Consider the following 15474-nt stretch of genomic DNA (forward strand, 5'->3'; position numbering starts at 1 on the left):
TAGTTGGCTTCTATTTTAACAAGAATATATACAATTAGTTGGGTTTTTTGGTTGTAGAGAGAGAGAGAGAAACAGGAGTCAAGTTGGCTTGACTATCCCACTGTAAGACACAAAGAGAAAGACAAGCCTGTTTTGAAATGTGGCACCATGTGTCTCCATGACTGTCTTATTTTTCCCAATCAGCTTTACAATATTTTTCCAAGGATACTTCAGTATCTTCCTGGATCACACCAGACGCTTTTCAGAAACTGGAGAAAATTGCAATTGTTTGTTTCCGATATTGTTAACAATCACCGGAGAGACTGGGATCCAGATGAGCCAAGAGACTTCATTGATGCTTTCCTCACAGAAATGGCAAAGGTGGGGAAGATGCCTGCTGTGTTGTTTTCTGATTGCAGAAGAAGTAGCAGTTTAATGGTTTTCAGTTGATCCTACAACATGTTTCCCTGAGCTTATTTGTTTGGCATGGCACAGATGTGTTTTATCACAGTACTATATGATCCTTGTATACCTGTTGGCCAGGAAAGCTTTGCCTGGAAGTAATGAGAACTCAATTGTGACTCTACAGGACACAGATACCTTTTGCTATGTCTCCTTCCTTCATCTTCAATGCCAAGACTGTAGCATCTATTTCTCCCTGATCACTGCTGCCATCTTTATATTTCATCTCTTTGATTCTGAACTTTGAGCTCTTATAAAAATAATTCTCATGTACAATGTTAACTATGGAGTCTTAAGCAATATGCACAGAAATGAATAGATATACATCTGTGGAAAATTACATAGCACACTACAGGGAAATTAAATGAAAAGGATATAGTACTTATGAGGTATATGTGTCATTTATTTAGGATTACTAGGGTCATTAAAAATAGAGTTCTAAGACATTTGTTGGGAGACTGCAATGATGCTAGATACTATCTTTATATGTCTCTTAGCTTTTATCCATATGTGAATGACTGTGTCATAAATGAAAGCTCCAATTAAGCTTCAGAATCCAATTTTTTACAAGTTTGTCTAGGGCCAGTTACTGACTGCATCTCACACACCACTGCAAGGCAAAACATAATACAGCTGAATGCTGAAGTTTAACCTTAATGGTTAGATGAGGTCCCCTAAAAAGCATCCCGTAATGCACAAGAGGCTAGACAGTGGTCAGTTTGCTGTGGTTGTTACTTTTGCATCATTATGATAATACCTGGCAAAAACAACACAAAAGAGATTTATTTTGGCTCACAGTGTCAGGAATTTGGTCCATTACTACAAAGAAGGAAAGCCAGGCAAGCTAAGCTGAAGGTAGCAAAACATGATGCTACATTAAGACACAGGGACCAAGGCAAGATCTGGGGCCTGGTGATAACTTTCAGAGTCCTGCCCCTAGTGACTGGATGCATCCAGCTATAGCCTACCCCCCAATGTTTTAGAACCTCCAGAAATACTTCAGATGACTAGAAACCAAGAATCCAAAACATAAGCCTTTAGTAATTCTGGAATTTCATTATAGGTCTAAACCATATCACAAATTATACAGCCTCAATGTCACCAGCCCTCTTACTGGGACACATTACTGGATTAGTAGTGTAAGCATGGATAAATTGGGTTCCTCTCTTTTATTTCATTTGTCTTGGATAATATTGATAAAAGCAATATTGTACTTTTTTTTCTTCAGAGGAAGAGACTTAGTAATGTGGCTGATACTAGAAGGCAAATATAATTTTTCTATCCCATTTTCTTATCACAGGTCAAAGGTTTTACAGAGTTTAGTCAGAAAATAAAATAGTTGCAGTGATTTTTTCCATCATTTTTAATTGGGTATTTATTTCATTTACATTCCAATGCTATTCCAAAAGTCCCCCACACGCTCCCCCACCCACTCCCCCACACGCCTACTCCCACTTCTTGGCCCTGTCGTTCCCCTGTACTGAGGCATATAAAGTTTGCATGACCAATGGGCCTCTCTTTCCACTGATGGCCAACTAGGCCATTTCTGATTCATATGCAGCTAGAGACATGAGCTCCAGGGGGGTACTGGTTAGTTCATATTGTTGTTCCACCTATAGGATTGCAAATCCCTTTAGCTCCTTGGGTACTTTCTCTAGCTCCTCCACTGGGGGCCCTGTGATCCATCCAATAGCTGACTGTGAGCATCCAAATCTGTGTTTGCTAGGTCCCAATTTTTTTTTTTTTTTTTTTTTTTTGGTTTTTCGAGACAGGGTTTGTCTGTGTAGCCCTGGCTGTCCTGGAACTCACTTTGTAGACCAGGCTGGCCTCGAACTCAGAAATCCGCCTGCCTCTGCCTCCCGAGTGCTGGGATTAAAGGCGTGCACCACCACGCCCGGCTAGGTCCCAATTTTTATCCACCCAAATGCTATAGTGCTTTGGTCAGCTTGCTGTACTTGGGGCAAGAAAGTGTTTCAGGAGGCAGTCAAAGGGAATATCACTTTATATGAATCTTTGTAAATTCAAAACCTCTGAACAAACAAACACACACACTCTTTTCCAGTACCCAGACAAGACTACTACAAGTTTCAATGAAGAAAACCTCATCTGCAGCACTCTGGACCTCTTCTTTGCTGGAACAGAGACAACATCTACAACACTGCGCTGGGCTTTCCTCTGCATGGCCCTCTACCCAGAAGTCCAAGGTAAGTGTGTGATGAATGCACCTGGACAGGTGGAATGATGCTTCTGGAAGCTGTGGTTCTGATGGGACCAGAAGATGGCATGGAGGGGTGGGGAAAGGTAGAGTGCCTGGGAGGTAATGTGCACTTAGAAAGGGGGACATTCCCCACATGTTCTGTCAGGATCATGATGGGTTCACCTCACAAAGAACTGAGCCTAGAAGAAAGCAAAGAAAGGAAATGACACTGTGGTAAATTCCAGCTAAGAATGACTTTACCCTAAGAGCATCCACAGATTTCCTCCTTCCTTTTTAGCAACACATTCTTATTTCCCCTGGATATTGTGCAAATGCCCTAATCTGGTTTCTGGAGTCATGTGACATGCTCCTCTCTGCCCATTCTCAACCCCACCCACCCTGCATTGTAGCATTCCTGTGTTACAGTCTTATATTGTTGCTGTCTTTATTCTTGCATCTAAGTCATGACAATGGGTCTTCTATCTACCAAAAATTTATTGTTCCAATTTCTGCCAAATCTAGAAGGATATTACAAGGCTCCACCTTTCTAAGGTATCTCACATTTCTCCAGGAATTTACTGGCTGCCAAATTGTTGCCACTTTCTTCATCCAGAGATGAACAATGCTCCTCATCACTGAGATTTATACATTGTTTTATTGTCTCTCCACTGCCTTTTGTCCATGACAAAGCATGCTCTGTCTCATAATTTCTCTTCCTCTATATTTTAGAAGAGCTTACCAGGTGCTGATTAGGACCATTTTTCTTTTTATACCATGAGATATTTTGTTTTCAAATTGTGGTTCACAGTTTATTTATTTATAAAATCAATTTAGTCCATTTTGAAAACCAAAAAGGTAAAGAGTTCTGCCAATATGATGAAGTAAAATTTGTCCATAATTTTTATTTCATCTTTGGGTAAGTGACTCTCTGTGAATGTATGTATGTATATATGTGTATATACATGTTGAGGCCACAAACCAACTTCTTCAGAAACATAGTTTACTTTTCTTTTTAAAAGATAAGTTCTCTCATAGGCCTGAGATTCAGCAAATAACCACTGAGCCCCAGGGGTCCACTTATCTCTGCATCTCCAGCATATTAGAACTACAAGCTTTTGCCATCACATCTGACTTTTTCATATAGATTCTAGGGACCAAACTTTGATCCTCATGTTTGCAAAGGAAATATTTTACCGACTGAGCTATCTCCCCAAAGTGAACTTCTTTTCTTTATGAATGTAAAATGTACACTTAATATGTATCTATCTTTAACTGTATGCATACATATTGAATCATCATTTAAAATATATTTTCATGAATATTACACTTATCTTTTTGGCTGTATTTAAAGGGATGTGGGAGATGCCATGGCATAAATGCAGGGGTCATAGGATAACTTCCAGGAATCAATTGTCCCTTTCACCATGTAGATCCTAAGGTTTCATTCAGGTCAGTAGGTAGTTCAAGCCTGTCAACTATCTAGCTGTCCTAAGACTACTCTTTTTTTAAATTAATATGGACTCACTTAGATTATAGATTTGACTCCTGAAAAATAAGACATCAAATATCAATAGATTTCAATAATACAATTACAACTATGTTCATTTTACAACATGCACAGTAGTCAAGAGATGGTAAAAACCAGAGCACCCAAGTTCCCTGAATAAATAAAGCATGGAATATGCCTGAGAGAAAAAAATAGTCAGATAAGAAGTTCTTTCTAATTTTTTGATTTATTTTATGTTATGTGTATATGTGCTTTGCCTGTGTATGTATACTATGTAAATGCAGAAGTCAGAAGAAAGCATCAAAATTCCTGGAACTTGCATTACAGATGGCTGTTGGCCATCATATGTGTGTGGGAACCAAGCTCTGGTCTTTGGCAGGAGCAACAAGTGATCTTAACCACTGAGTTACCTTACAGCTCTGAAACATAAACTCTGACACTGCATAAATTCAGGACACTATGCTAAGTTAAAGAATATGATCCCAAAATTATAAATTCTCAACTAACTGAAAAAAAATCAGTCTAATACTACCCCACACAGAAGCAAGAATGCAGAAAGAGGGAAAATAGTATTTGAAGCATGGACATAAAATTTTTTACAAGATGATGTTCCAGCAATAATGTGTACAAGAATAAGAACATATTAAAGGCTAGTACATTATTCATGTAAAAATGGTGAGAAGAGCTGTGATTGGTGGCCCACACTATTTTTCTCAATACTTGACTATTTCTTTTTTCAGTTAGTTGAGAATTTATAATTTTGGGATCATATTCTTTAACTTAGCATAGTGTCCTGAATTAATACAAATTTGAAACTGGTGTGTTGAAGGTCCAAGTTGAGCATAGCCGTATAAGTAGAATCCTGCCTCAAAAATCATCATTGTAATAGCAATAAATTTTATATTACATAAACTTTGTATGAAATCAATCTTTATAAGTAGAGTAATAGTAAAGGGCTTAAAGTTTCAAATTCATTTAAAATGAAATTTATAGCCAGGCAATCAAATAAAATTAGTTAAACCTCTATTACTCTTGAGAAAGAGGAGTCATATTGACAGACAGCTTGCAGAATCAATCAATCATTTATTACTATAAAAAGTTTGTGTAAATCTCAAAACACACTCAAGATGAAGCAGACTTATGCTTAATAATCACAGAAGAAAACTGTGTCCAGTAACAGACTGCTCTCCACAGTCCACACAGATATATCTCCTTATGAAATTAGACTTTATAGATGTGCTATATAGTCTGAACATTTCTGTCCTTGCCAAACTCATGTTCAACTCTAATTCTCATTGTGATTGTTCAGGAGATTAATGCCTTTCCAAAAGAAGTACCAGAGAGATTCCTTTCTCCTTGGTGGCATGAGATAACAGCAAAGCTTTGGTACCTATGAGACAGAAAGTTGTTGTCTATCAGGCAAGAAAACATATAGTGCCTTGATCTGTGAAATTCCAAGTTCTAGAACTATGGAATGCATTCATATTGATTTTTAAGACACTCAATGGATGATGCTTGCTTATAGAAACCGCTTCTTTGTAGAAACCTGATTAGATACAACTATGAGCATATATGAGACAATTAGTTCAGTGTGTATCAAATTTTATGATTATGTTGAAGCTCAAAGGAAGTTATTGAATTGACAGTTTTATAAAACAGCGATTTGAAGGGTTGAGGAAACTTTTATTTCTTTATATCCTGGACACTAAAATGAAATAAAAACAGGTGAGTATTCAGAGACAGATTCTATATCATTAGAAAAAAAAAGAATTAAAGTTTTAAAATTCATAGAATTTTTCTGTTTTGTTGTTTGTTTTTCAGAAAAAATGCAGGCTGAGATTGACAGAGTGATTGGCCAAGCAAGACAGCCGAATCTAGCAGACCGAGACTCCATGCCCTACACCAATGCTGTCATCCACGAGGTGCAGAGAATAGGCAATATCATCCCCTTTAATGTTCCCAGGGAAGTGACAGTTGACACCAAGTTGGCTGGATTTAACTTGCCAAAGGTAATCACTTTCCCAGCCTCAGATCCTCCAGTTTATCTCTGCCATATTATCTTGGGCACATAGTCTTAAAAACTGACATGAATTTCTGACCTAAGAAACCATTTCAATGGGAAGAGAAGTTATTTTTTTTGCTAAAAGCTTCTATGTGTCTTAATGGATATTCAAATCTATTATGAGGAGTCTAGAAAGGAAGATTCCTAGATCAGATGTATTTAGATGGAAGCTGGCTTTGTTTGCTAATGAATGGATGTCTCAGCATTTTTCTGTTCTTTTTTTTTTTTTTTTTTTTTTTGACTTTGAACATATTCCAAATTTTATTTTGAAACCTAGTCATTATATAACTAATATTCTCCATTGTACAAAGACTTCTTTGAAGACATTTGTTTCTGTTTCTGACCACACTATTCTGTTTCTGATGATAACCTGGGCTGATTTACTTCCTGTTGCCTTTTGTAACTCCTATTTCTACACCATTTCTTTTTTTTTTTTTTTTTTAATATTTTTATTACATATTTTCCTCAATTACATTTCCAATACTATCCCAAAAGTCCCCCATAGCGCCCCCCACTTCCCTACCCACCCATTCCCATTCTTTTGGCCCTGGCATTCCCCTATATTGGGGCATATAAAGTTTGCAAGTCCAATGGGCCTCTCTTTCCATTGATGGCCGACTAGGCCATCTTTCGATACATATGCAGCTAGAGACAAGAGCTCCAGGGTTCTGGTTAGTACATCATGTTGTTCCAACAATAGGGTTGCAGATCCCTTTAGCTCCTTGGGTACTTTCTCTAGCTTCTCCATTGGGAGCCCTGTGATACATCCAATAGCTGACTGTGAACATCCACTCCTGTGTTTGCTAGGCCCCGGCATCGTCTCACAAGAGACAGCTATATTTGGGTCCTTTCAGCAAAATCTTGCTAGTGTATGCAATGGTGTCAGCGTTTAGAAGCTGCTTATGGGATGGATCCCTGGATACGGCAGTCTCTAAATGGTCCATCCTTTCATCACAGCTACGAACTTTGTCTCTGTAACTCCTTCCCTGGGTGTTTTGTTCCCAATTCTAAGAAGGTGCACAGTGTCCACACTTTGGTCTTCATTCTTCTTGAGTTTCATGCGTTTATCAAATTGTATCTTATATCTTGGGTATCCTAAGTTTTGGGCTAATATCCACTTATCAATGAATACATATTGTGTGAGTTCTTTTGTGATTGTGTTACTTCACTCAAGATGATGCCCTCCAGGTCCATCCATTTGGCTAGGAATTTCATAAATTCATTCTTTTTAATAGCTGAGTAGTACTCCAGTGTGTAAATGTACCATAATTTCTGTATCCATTCCTCTGTTGAGGGACATCTGGGTTCTTTCCAGCTTCTGGCTATTATAAATAGGGCTGCTATGAACATAGTGGAGCATGTGTCCTTTTTACCGGTTGGGACATCTTCTGGATATATGCCCAGGAGAGGTATTGCTGGATCCTCCGGTAGTACTATGTCCAATTTTCTGAGGAACCGCCAGACTGATTTCCAGAGTGGTTGTACAAGCTTGCAATCCCACCAACAATGGAGGAGTGTTCCTCTTTCTCCACATCCTCGCCAGCATCTGCTGTCACCTGAATTTTTGATCTTAGCCATTCTGACTGGTGTGAGGTGGAATCTCAGGGTTGTTTTGATTTGCATTTCCCTGATGATTAAGGATGTTGAACATTTTTTCAGGTGCTTCTCTGCCATTCGGTATTCCTCAGGTGAGAATTCTTTGTTCAGTTCTGAGCCCCATTTTTTAATGGGGTTATTTGACTTTCTGTAGTCCACCTTCTTGAGTTCTTTATATATATTGGATATTAGTCCCTTATCTGATTTAGGATAGGTGAAGATCCTTTCCCAATCTGTTGGTGGTTTTTTTGTCTTATTGATGGTGTCTTTAGCCTTGCAGAAGCTTTGTAGTTTCATGAGGTCCCACTTGTCAATTCTCGATCTTACAGCACAAGCCATTACTGTTCTATTCAGGAATTTTTCCCCTGTGCCCATATCTTCAAGGCTTTTCCCCACTTTCTCCTCTATAAGTTTCAGTGTCTCTGGTTTTATGTGAAGTTCCTTGATCCACTTAGACTTGACCTTAGTACAAGGAGATAGGAATGGATCGATTCGCATTCTTCTACATGTTAACAACCAGTTGTGCCAGCACCATTTGTTGAAAATGCTGTCTTTCTTCCACTGGATGTTTTTAGCTCCCTTGTCGAAGATCAAGTGACCATAGGTGTGTGGGTTCATTTCTGGGTCTTCAATTCTATTCCATTGGTCTATTTGTCTGTCACTATACCAGTACCATGCAGTTTTTATCACAATTGCTCTGTAGTAGAGCTTTAGGTCCGGCGCATTTTTCTGTTCTAATAGTGGCAAAGGACCTTTGCTGCTGAAGCAGAGAGCTATCCTTATGTTTACTATAGAGCAATTCATGGCTTGAAGTTTAGTCTGAATTTTTCCAATGCTCTTTGTGTTTTTCTGTCCATTGATTTATCTTCAAATAACCAAACCAACTTTTTTTTTCAGATGATAACATCATCTCTCTGGGTATTAAGAATTATAAATGACTCTGTTTAAAGGAGGCAGAGAACCATGGCCTCGAAACAGACAGGCCTATTCCAATGCTGATTTCACTTTCTACCACAGTACAAGCATATCACATTTCCTACCCAATTATACCTTCAGCTTCTATAAAATTCATTCAACCCAATTTATAAGCTCTATTTGGAAATAAAAATAGATTTTATCACATAACCTTATACTCAGAATAGAAGTTGTTATTTATTAATCAAGGGAATGTTTACTAAACACCCACAAAGTTTGAGTCTGGACTAGAGATACCTGAATAATAGGTGATCCTGCTTATAAACTATGAGAACTACTGGGAGGAGAGTTCTGTTTCTCTGTGATGCTGACAAGTTGGGGTGAGGAGCAATAGCTAAAGAGCATCAGTGGTGCGTCTGGAGGAAGAGATAATGGAGCTGGGAACTGAAAGAGTGTTAAGAATTAAGCACGTGCCAAAATGGGAAGGAATATTCTTTTCAAAACAAGAAGCATCAGAACGTGGCCCGGTTGATATCATAAACAAATACTACTATGGTGGGAGACAAATGAGAGGAGAACAATACACATTGACTCTGGTAGCACAGAGGATAAGTCTTTTATTTAAGAGAATGAGAAGCCTGCTTTTCAAGACTGAATGAATGGAAGGACAATGTAACTAAGTCATATGCACAGTCCATTTAGTGTGCACATTGGGAACAGAGTCATAAATATTGAGTGATTTCAAGAGTCTAGAAGGAAAGGATGGCAATCTGCACTAAGGTTGTAGTGGAAAACTGAAATGGCAGCGATGAAATCAAGAGACATTTTAAGAGTGGACCAGTTTTGTTAATGGCTAAGCATTCCCTACTGTAGGGAATGGCTCACTTTGGTGACTCTGGATATTGTGCCATGCAAGTGCCTTGACAGGGATACTTTTTGATACATCCCTGGGTCTTTGACTAACTATAGTGAGATAGGATGTAATCTCTTTGATAATATATGGAAAATAATGTAGAATCAGTGATGAATGATATATCCTATCATACATCTGCTATGGTCTTAATTAAGAAGCCGGGTTCATTGTTGTCCCTTGGATGCTTTTAGGTCCCTCTTATCAGACTTATACTAACTACTTTAGTAAAGTAGCTACATCCTTTAATGAAGTGTAGTCTACCTTCATTTGTAAATGGGTGAAATATATCAGGCAATAGTAAATCAGTTGGAGAGAAGAGAAAGTTCAGGTTGTCAAGTATCTCACATTATAAAGTTTGAGAATCACATATCCGGGTGGAAGTCTTCATTGAATCTTTACTTTATGCTGCCATTTCTAGGGTATTATGGTTCTTTCCAACCTAACTGCACTGCACAGGGATCCTAGCGAGTGGACCACCCCAGATACATTCAATCCAGAGCATTTTCTCGAGAATGGACAATTTAAGAAGAGAGAATCCTTTCTGCCATTCTCAATGGGTGAGTTGTGATTTGCAGGAGAGAATTCAAACCCCCTCCCCATACTTTCCTTCCTTCTTCACTATAATTCTTTGCTGTAGTTGGGATGTTTCCAGATGAGCCTGTCCATTGTGGATCTTTCCTTTTTTTAATTAAAATTTTTATATAATATATTATGATAAGTTTCCTCTCTCCCAATTCCTCCATTGTCCATTGTCCTCCCTAACTTCTCACCTACTCTATGTTCTTTCATTCTCTTACTCTCTTTAGAAAATAAGAAAACATGGAGACACATACACACACAGACATACACAGAGACACAACAAAGAACTGAAAATAAACAAAAGAAACACCCACTCACATAGACACACAGACACACAGACACACAGACACAAACACACACACACACACACACACACACACACACACACACACACACACACACAAAATTCCCCAAAATAGGAAACCATATTATACAAGCAAAATACTTATATAAGGCAAAGACCAATAAGGCATTGAAAAAGTAAACCTAAACAAAGCAATATGAAACAAAATGTTTACAAAAATACCATTGAGGGCTGGTGAGATGGCTCAGTGGGTAAGAGCACCCGACTGCTCTTCCGAAGGTCCAGAGTTCAAATCCCAGCAACCACATGGTGGCTCACAACCATCCGTAACGAGATCTGGCGCCCTCTTCTGGAGTGTCTGAAGTATAGCTACAGTGTACTTACATATAATAAATAAATAAATCTTTAAAAAAAAATACCATTGAGCTAATTTTGCCTACTGTTGGTATGGAACCTAATGTCAAGTTTGATTAATATATCCAATGAGACTTCATTGAAACAAACTAATGTGTTTTTTGCAAGAGGCTGCCATTGTAGATAGCTTTTCGTTTAAGGCTGAGAGCCTATATCCACTTCCTCCTCCCAGTGCTGGGACCCAGGCTGGCTTGAATCTGTGCAGGCCACAAGTGTGCTACCATAAACTCTATGCATTTATAAATATATCAGTCCTGTAATTTGGAAGGCACTGTTTCCTGGGATTCATTCATCCCTTCTTCCCCCGGTAATCTTTCTGGCTCCACTTCCACATAGAGCCCTGAGCCCTAAGGGAAGGGATTTGATGAAGATTTAGGACTGAGTGTGTCAAAATCTTTTAGTCTTTTCACTTTGTCTAGGTGTGAGTTTCTATGTTAGTTCCCACCTACTACAAGAGAATGTTTCCCTTATGATGGGCAAGGAAGACACTTACCAATAGGGATAGCAGAGTATCATAAGGAGTCATATTATTGCTATGTTCCTTTAACAGTACAGTAGTATTTACTTTTGTTTATAGATCTATGGCCTATTTAGTCTACTGTTCATGGCTATACAAGAAGTGTCAGGTATGGATTCCATATCATGGAGTGGGCCTCAAATCTAATCAGGTAGTGTTTGGTTACTTCTGCAACATTGCAACCACGTGTTTTCTAGACAGATCAGCATTATAGTTTGCAGGATTTAAAGCTGGCTTGGTGATTACATTTCTACTCAGAGTATGTAGCCTAATATTGCAGTGTTTGAATGCCAGAATACTTTGTACATCACAGCTTCAGACAACTACTGCTTCAGTTTCCCTTGATATGTTTATCCCAACACCAAGCACAGAGACTCAGCCCCTTGACTCTTGTTAAAAACAAAGAAACTAGCTAAAAAAACAAAAACAAAGGCAAAACAAACAAACAAAAAAAACCCCTACAAATCCTGGATAGCTGCCATCTTTATTGATTTTTAATCTTTTCCATGCTCTCTCTCACTTAGAAATAAACTTGAACTTTAATAAAGATGTGGAAAGATGCCAAGCAGCAGGGTTTTCTATTTATCAAAATGGACACAGACAATAATTCTAAATGACATTGTCTTAACTAAGTGAGATTCTGCTCTAGTCGTAGTCTCTGGCAAGGTCTTATATTGTAATGTTAGGTTCTTATTTATAATCTAGGAGATGGGTTTATATGGTAAAAAATATAAAATTTCTCACCTAACATAACTCACTCATAGAACAGGTGGTATAAGAAATAAACATGCTAGTCTTTTAAGTTAAATAATTTTAACTTTTATGTCACAGCACTCAGTTTCTGACAAGTCTCTCTGTGCTCTCCACAAGATGTTTTATCTGGTGTTTGCTGTAACTGTGGTGAGAGGGACTGTAAGACACTCATGACTGAAAGACAGAAAAAAGCTCTGAGGCAAGAGATGTAGATTGTTTTCTTCCTAGTTTGAATATCACCTTACCATAGGCACTTCACTTCTACCATAGTTACTTCACTTCTATAAGAAAATATCTTTCCATCTTCATTAGCTTTAAAAAATAAAAAAAAAAAAACCAACACAAAGTAATTTAATAGTGCTTGCTATTAGGACTTATTTTATACCCTCTTAATTACACACTTCATTAGCAAGCATTGAATCTCATGCATTCCAGCCTGTTCATTCTTAATTGGAGAGAAAATTGATTGGTATTTTCTTTATTCCTATAGAGAAACGCAGTATATGCCAAGAATATGTATTAGCATGCTTGGGCCATTTCTAGACTAGATCTCAATTACAACTAGATTGTAACTCACCTCCTGGGTTACAGTTCCTTTTACTATAAGATTCACTGAGATCATATGTACCAGTATCTTGCTCCATAACAAGTGACCTTAATCTATTAGTTTATAGGTATGATTCACATGAGATAATATACAGCTGAGATAAGTGATCTTACATGTGTGAAAGATGAGGTGATTACATGAAAATATTCCATGACCTCACCTGAAAAAAATTAGTGTTATTTCTATATTTCCCTTTGGCAAACATCTGTTTATAAGGTAATGATAATATCCCAAAAGGAAGGACGCAAACACACTGGCCTGGTAAGATCCAGGCTACAAATTGTCCCATCATGTCTTCCACTGTGTTATGGTGACCTATTCAAGCCACAAACGCACTCAGAACTTGAGGGGAGGGAAATTATTACAGTGTTTGATTAGAATAGCACTGTAGAACCAGTACACATAAAATGGAACTTACAGAAGAGGGCAATGAGATCTCCCTTGCTTTCACAATCTCTTTCTGATGCAGTGGGAAAAAAGTTCAGTTGCCTAAAGATCTTCACACTAGTGTGGTATAATAAAAACAAGTTAAATTGAGCAGAATGTAGAAGCCTACATGCTGAATGCTTCTTGAATTAGCATTTTGCTACAGGATGTCAGTATTTTCTGCCTCACCTTTGGTACAAGTCGACTTTTTCACCTACTTTCTCTTCACTTCCTATGTGCAGCATCCTCGTAGGAAGGAAATTCAGATATCAGCTATTTTTCTCTTGGCAACTATAAGAAGGCATTGGGTTATTACCTGTGCAGTATTAGAACAGATGGCACAATCCTTCTTGAAACCTCAAATCCTGCCTGTCTATAGACCAAAGCTCAGGCTGCTTTATGCTAACAAGAATCTTCTGCACCTTAATACATCAAAGTGCTTGGGAAGAACTTTGATAAAGGCCTGGGTCATTGCTTTCATTTTAGTACTGATGAAATTCAAGTGTGTTATGTGACATGAAATGGCCCAACCACAGTTTTAACGAGGCAGTGGTAGTTAGCTGTCTGTCATTGCAGCATAACTGACATAAAGCATGTGGAAGGAAGAATTATTTTGACCTTTGACCTTGGGCCTGTTATTTGATTTATTCTAAAGCTTTCAAATGAGAGTATCCCTTGTCTATATCCTTTTAAATGCATGCTTGTCCCTATGGGCTAATTATGAATACTGCCAGTCATGGAGCCGTGGCAGGAAACAGACTGTTTGCATGTTTGTCAAGCAAGAAAGATTTAGCCCTTTGAAAATGGGTGGGTTAGTCAGAGTGACACAGTAGTGCCTGATGGAGCCTGCTGCTGAGCATGGGTTTCTGATTTTCCAGGTCATGTTTTGTCCTGACAGAGGAATTCTTCTAGAAGAATCTTGGGAATTTACAATGTAGTTGATTTTTATTCTCTTTTTAGCAAGTTACCAATCATATGTCTAGACATTCTTAATAAGATGAAGATGAAGAGAACAGACATGATTTAAATACATTGCTTGGACATGCAGGCATAAACTATGATATCAGCCCTACTATAACACACAGTTACTAAACAGTTTTGCCTGTAGTATCTGCTTTTAAAGGTTAAAAACTACCTTCTGATTTTTGTTGCACCATTATCTGCCCTATTGCTTATGTTTGCTAAGTGAGTGTGAAAAGCACTTGAGTTATTCACACCCTCCCATTCAACACAGTTCCCTTCTCCTAGTCTTCTGTGTCATGCTCTCCCAGGATGGCCAGATCTGTGAGAGTATTCAATTTGTGATCCTGGATTTCACCTCCTGTGTTTGGAGGAGGCAAGGCAGATGCTAGATCTAAGTACGCAATTTATGGGGCTCAAATTCCAGCACCCACTGAAACTCTGAATGGTAGTTAGAGGCACCAGTCCCTGGACATACCAATGACAGCTGAATAAATTAACTTTTTGTTTGTTTGTTTTGTTCTGTTTTGTTTTGTCTTATAGGAAAACGTGCTTGTCTTGGAGAGCAACTGGCCAAGTTTGAGCTGTTCATTTTTATCACTTCTCTTTTCCAAAAATTTACCTTCAAGCCCCCAGTCAATGAGAAGCTAAGTCTGCAGTTCAGAATGGCTGTAACCGTTTCCCCAGTCAGTCACCGCCTTTGTGCAATTCCTAGGCTGTGATGTTGAAGGGGGAAAGTATGAAGCAATGGCATCTGCATGGGAGACACTGGTGCCTGCTCCCACTTGAGGCGGTAGAATTAAGGTGACAGAGAGTGTGTGCAATGAGACTAAGAAAACTGAATCAGGTTATGGGTTCAGTAAGTAGAAAGCCGCTTGTGAGCTCAATAACACAGCTTCTCCACTGAAGACTTGCAGAGAAAAAAATGATTCGTCCAGAAATGAACATGGTTGCAGAGATCATGAGGGAATGGATTAAGTGGATATGTAACTCATAAAAATTATTTAAAAAGTTATAAATTTACCTTGCGTGCTTCTTTTCTCCTTTCGTTGTTGTGCATTCATCTGTATGTCCTAAAAAGAGTAAAGAAGAGTTGTGGTGATTCATGGGTGAAGGCAGTATAGATGTCCACCGAAAGGCTCTCCTATTTGTCAGATCCGCAGCTGCCTTGCCTTGCTCTGCCTCTAAGTGGCTCTTTTGAAAGTCAGCATGTCAGGATGGCTCCCAGCAGACAGGCTAAGCAGGTGCAATGGAAGCAGTTTCTATGATTCACATAGAGCAGT

At 38.4% G+C, this 15474-nt stretch overlaps 1 protein-coding gene across 4 annotated transcripts in view; it reads left to right on the forward strand.

Annotated features, from left to right (window-relative positions):
- LOC110292662 (cytochrome P450 2J3) overlaps window positions 1-15195 on the forward strand; it is a 33200-nt gene extending 18005 nt beyond the window's left edge. Inside the window, exons 5-9 of one of the 4 annotated variants that reach the window (XM_021160136.2) lie at window positions 184-360; window positions 2504-2645; window positions 5967-6154; window positions 10050-10188; window positions 14735-15195. In XM_021160136.2, coding sequence (XP_021015795.1) covers window positions 184-360; window positions 2504-2645; window positions 5967-6154; window positions 10050-10188; window positions 14735-14913 — 825 coding nt within the window. In that variant the 3' untranslated portion in view covers window positions 14914-15195. The remainder of the gene's footprint in view (window positions 1-183; window positions 361-2503; window positions 2646-5966; window positions 6155-10049; window positions 10189-14734) is intronic. The other 3 variants (XM_029475835.2, XM_021160137.3, XM_021160139.3) reach the window with 3 other exon arrangements.
- Window positions 15196-15474: the final 279 nt, after the last annotated feature.

The sequence above is a fragment of the Mus caroli genome, unplaced genomic scaffold (genome assembly GCF_978045245.1).
Source record: "Mus caroli unplaced genomic scaffold, Mus_caroli_1 scaffold_6, whole genome shotgun sequence".
NCBI lineage: Eukaryota > Metazoa > Chordata > Mammalia > Rodentia > Muridae > Mus > Mus caroli.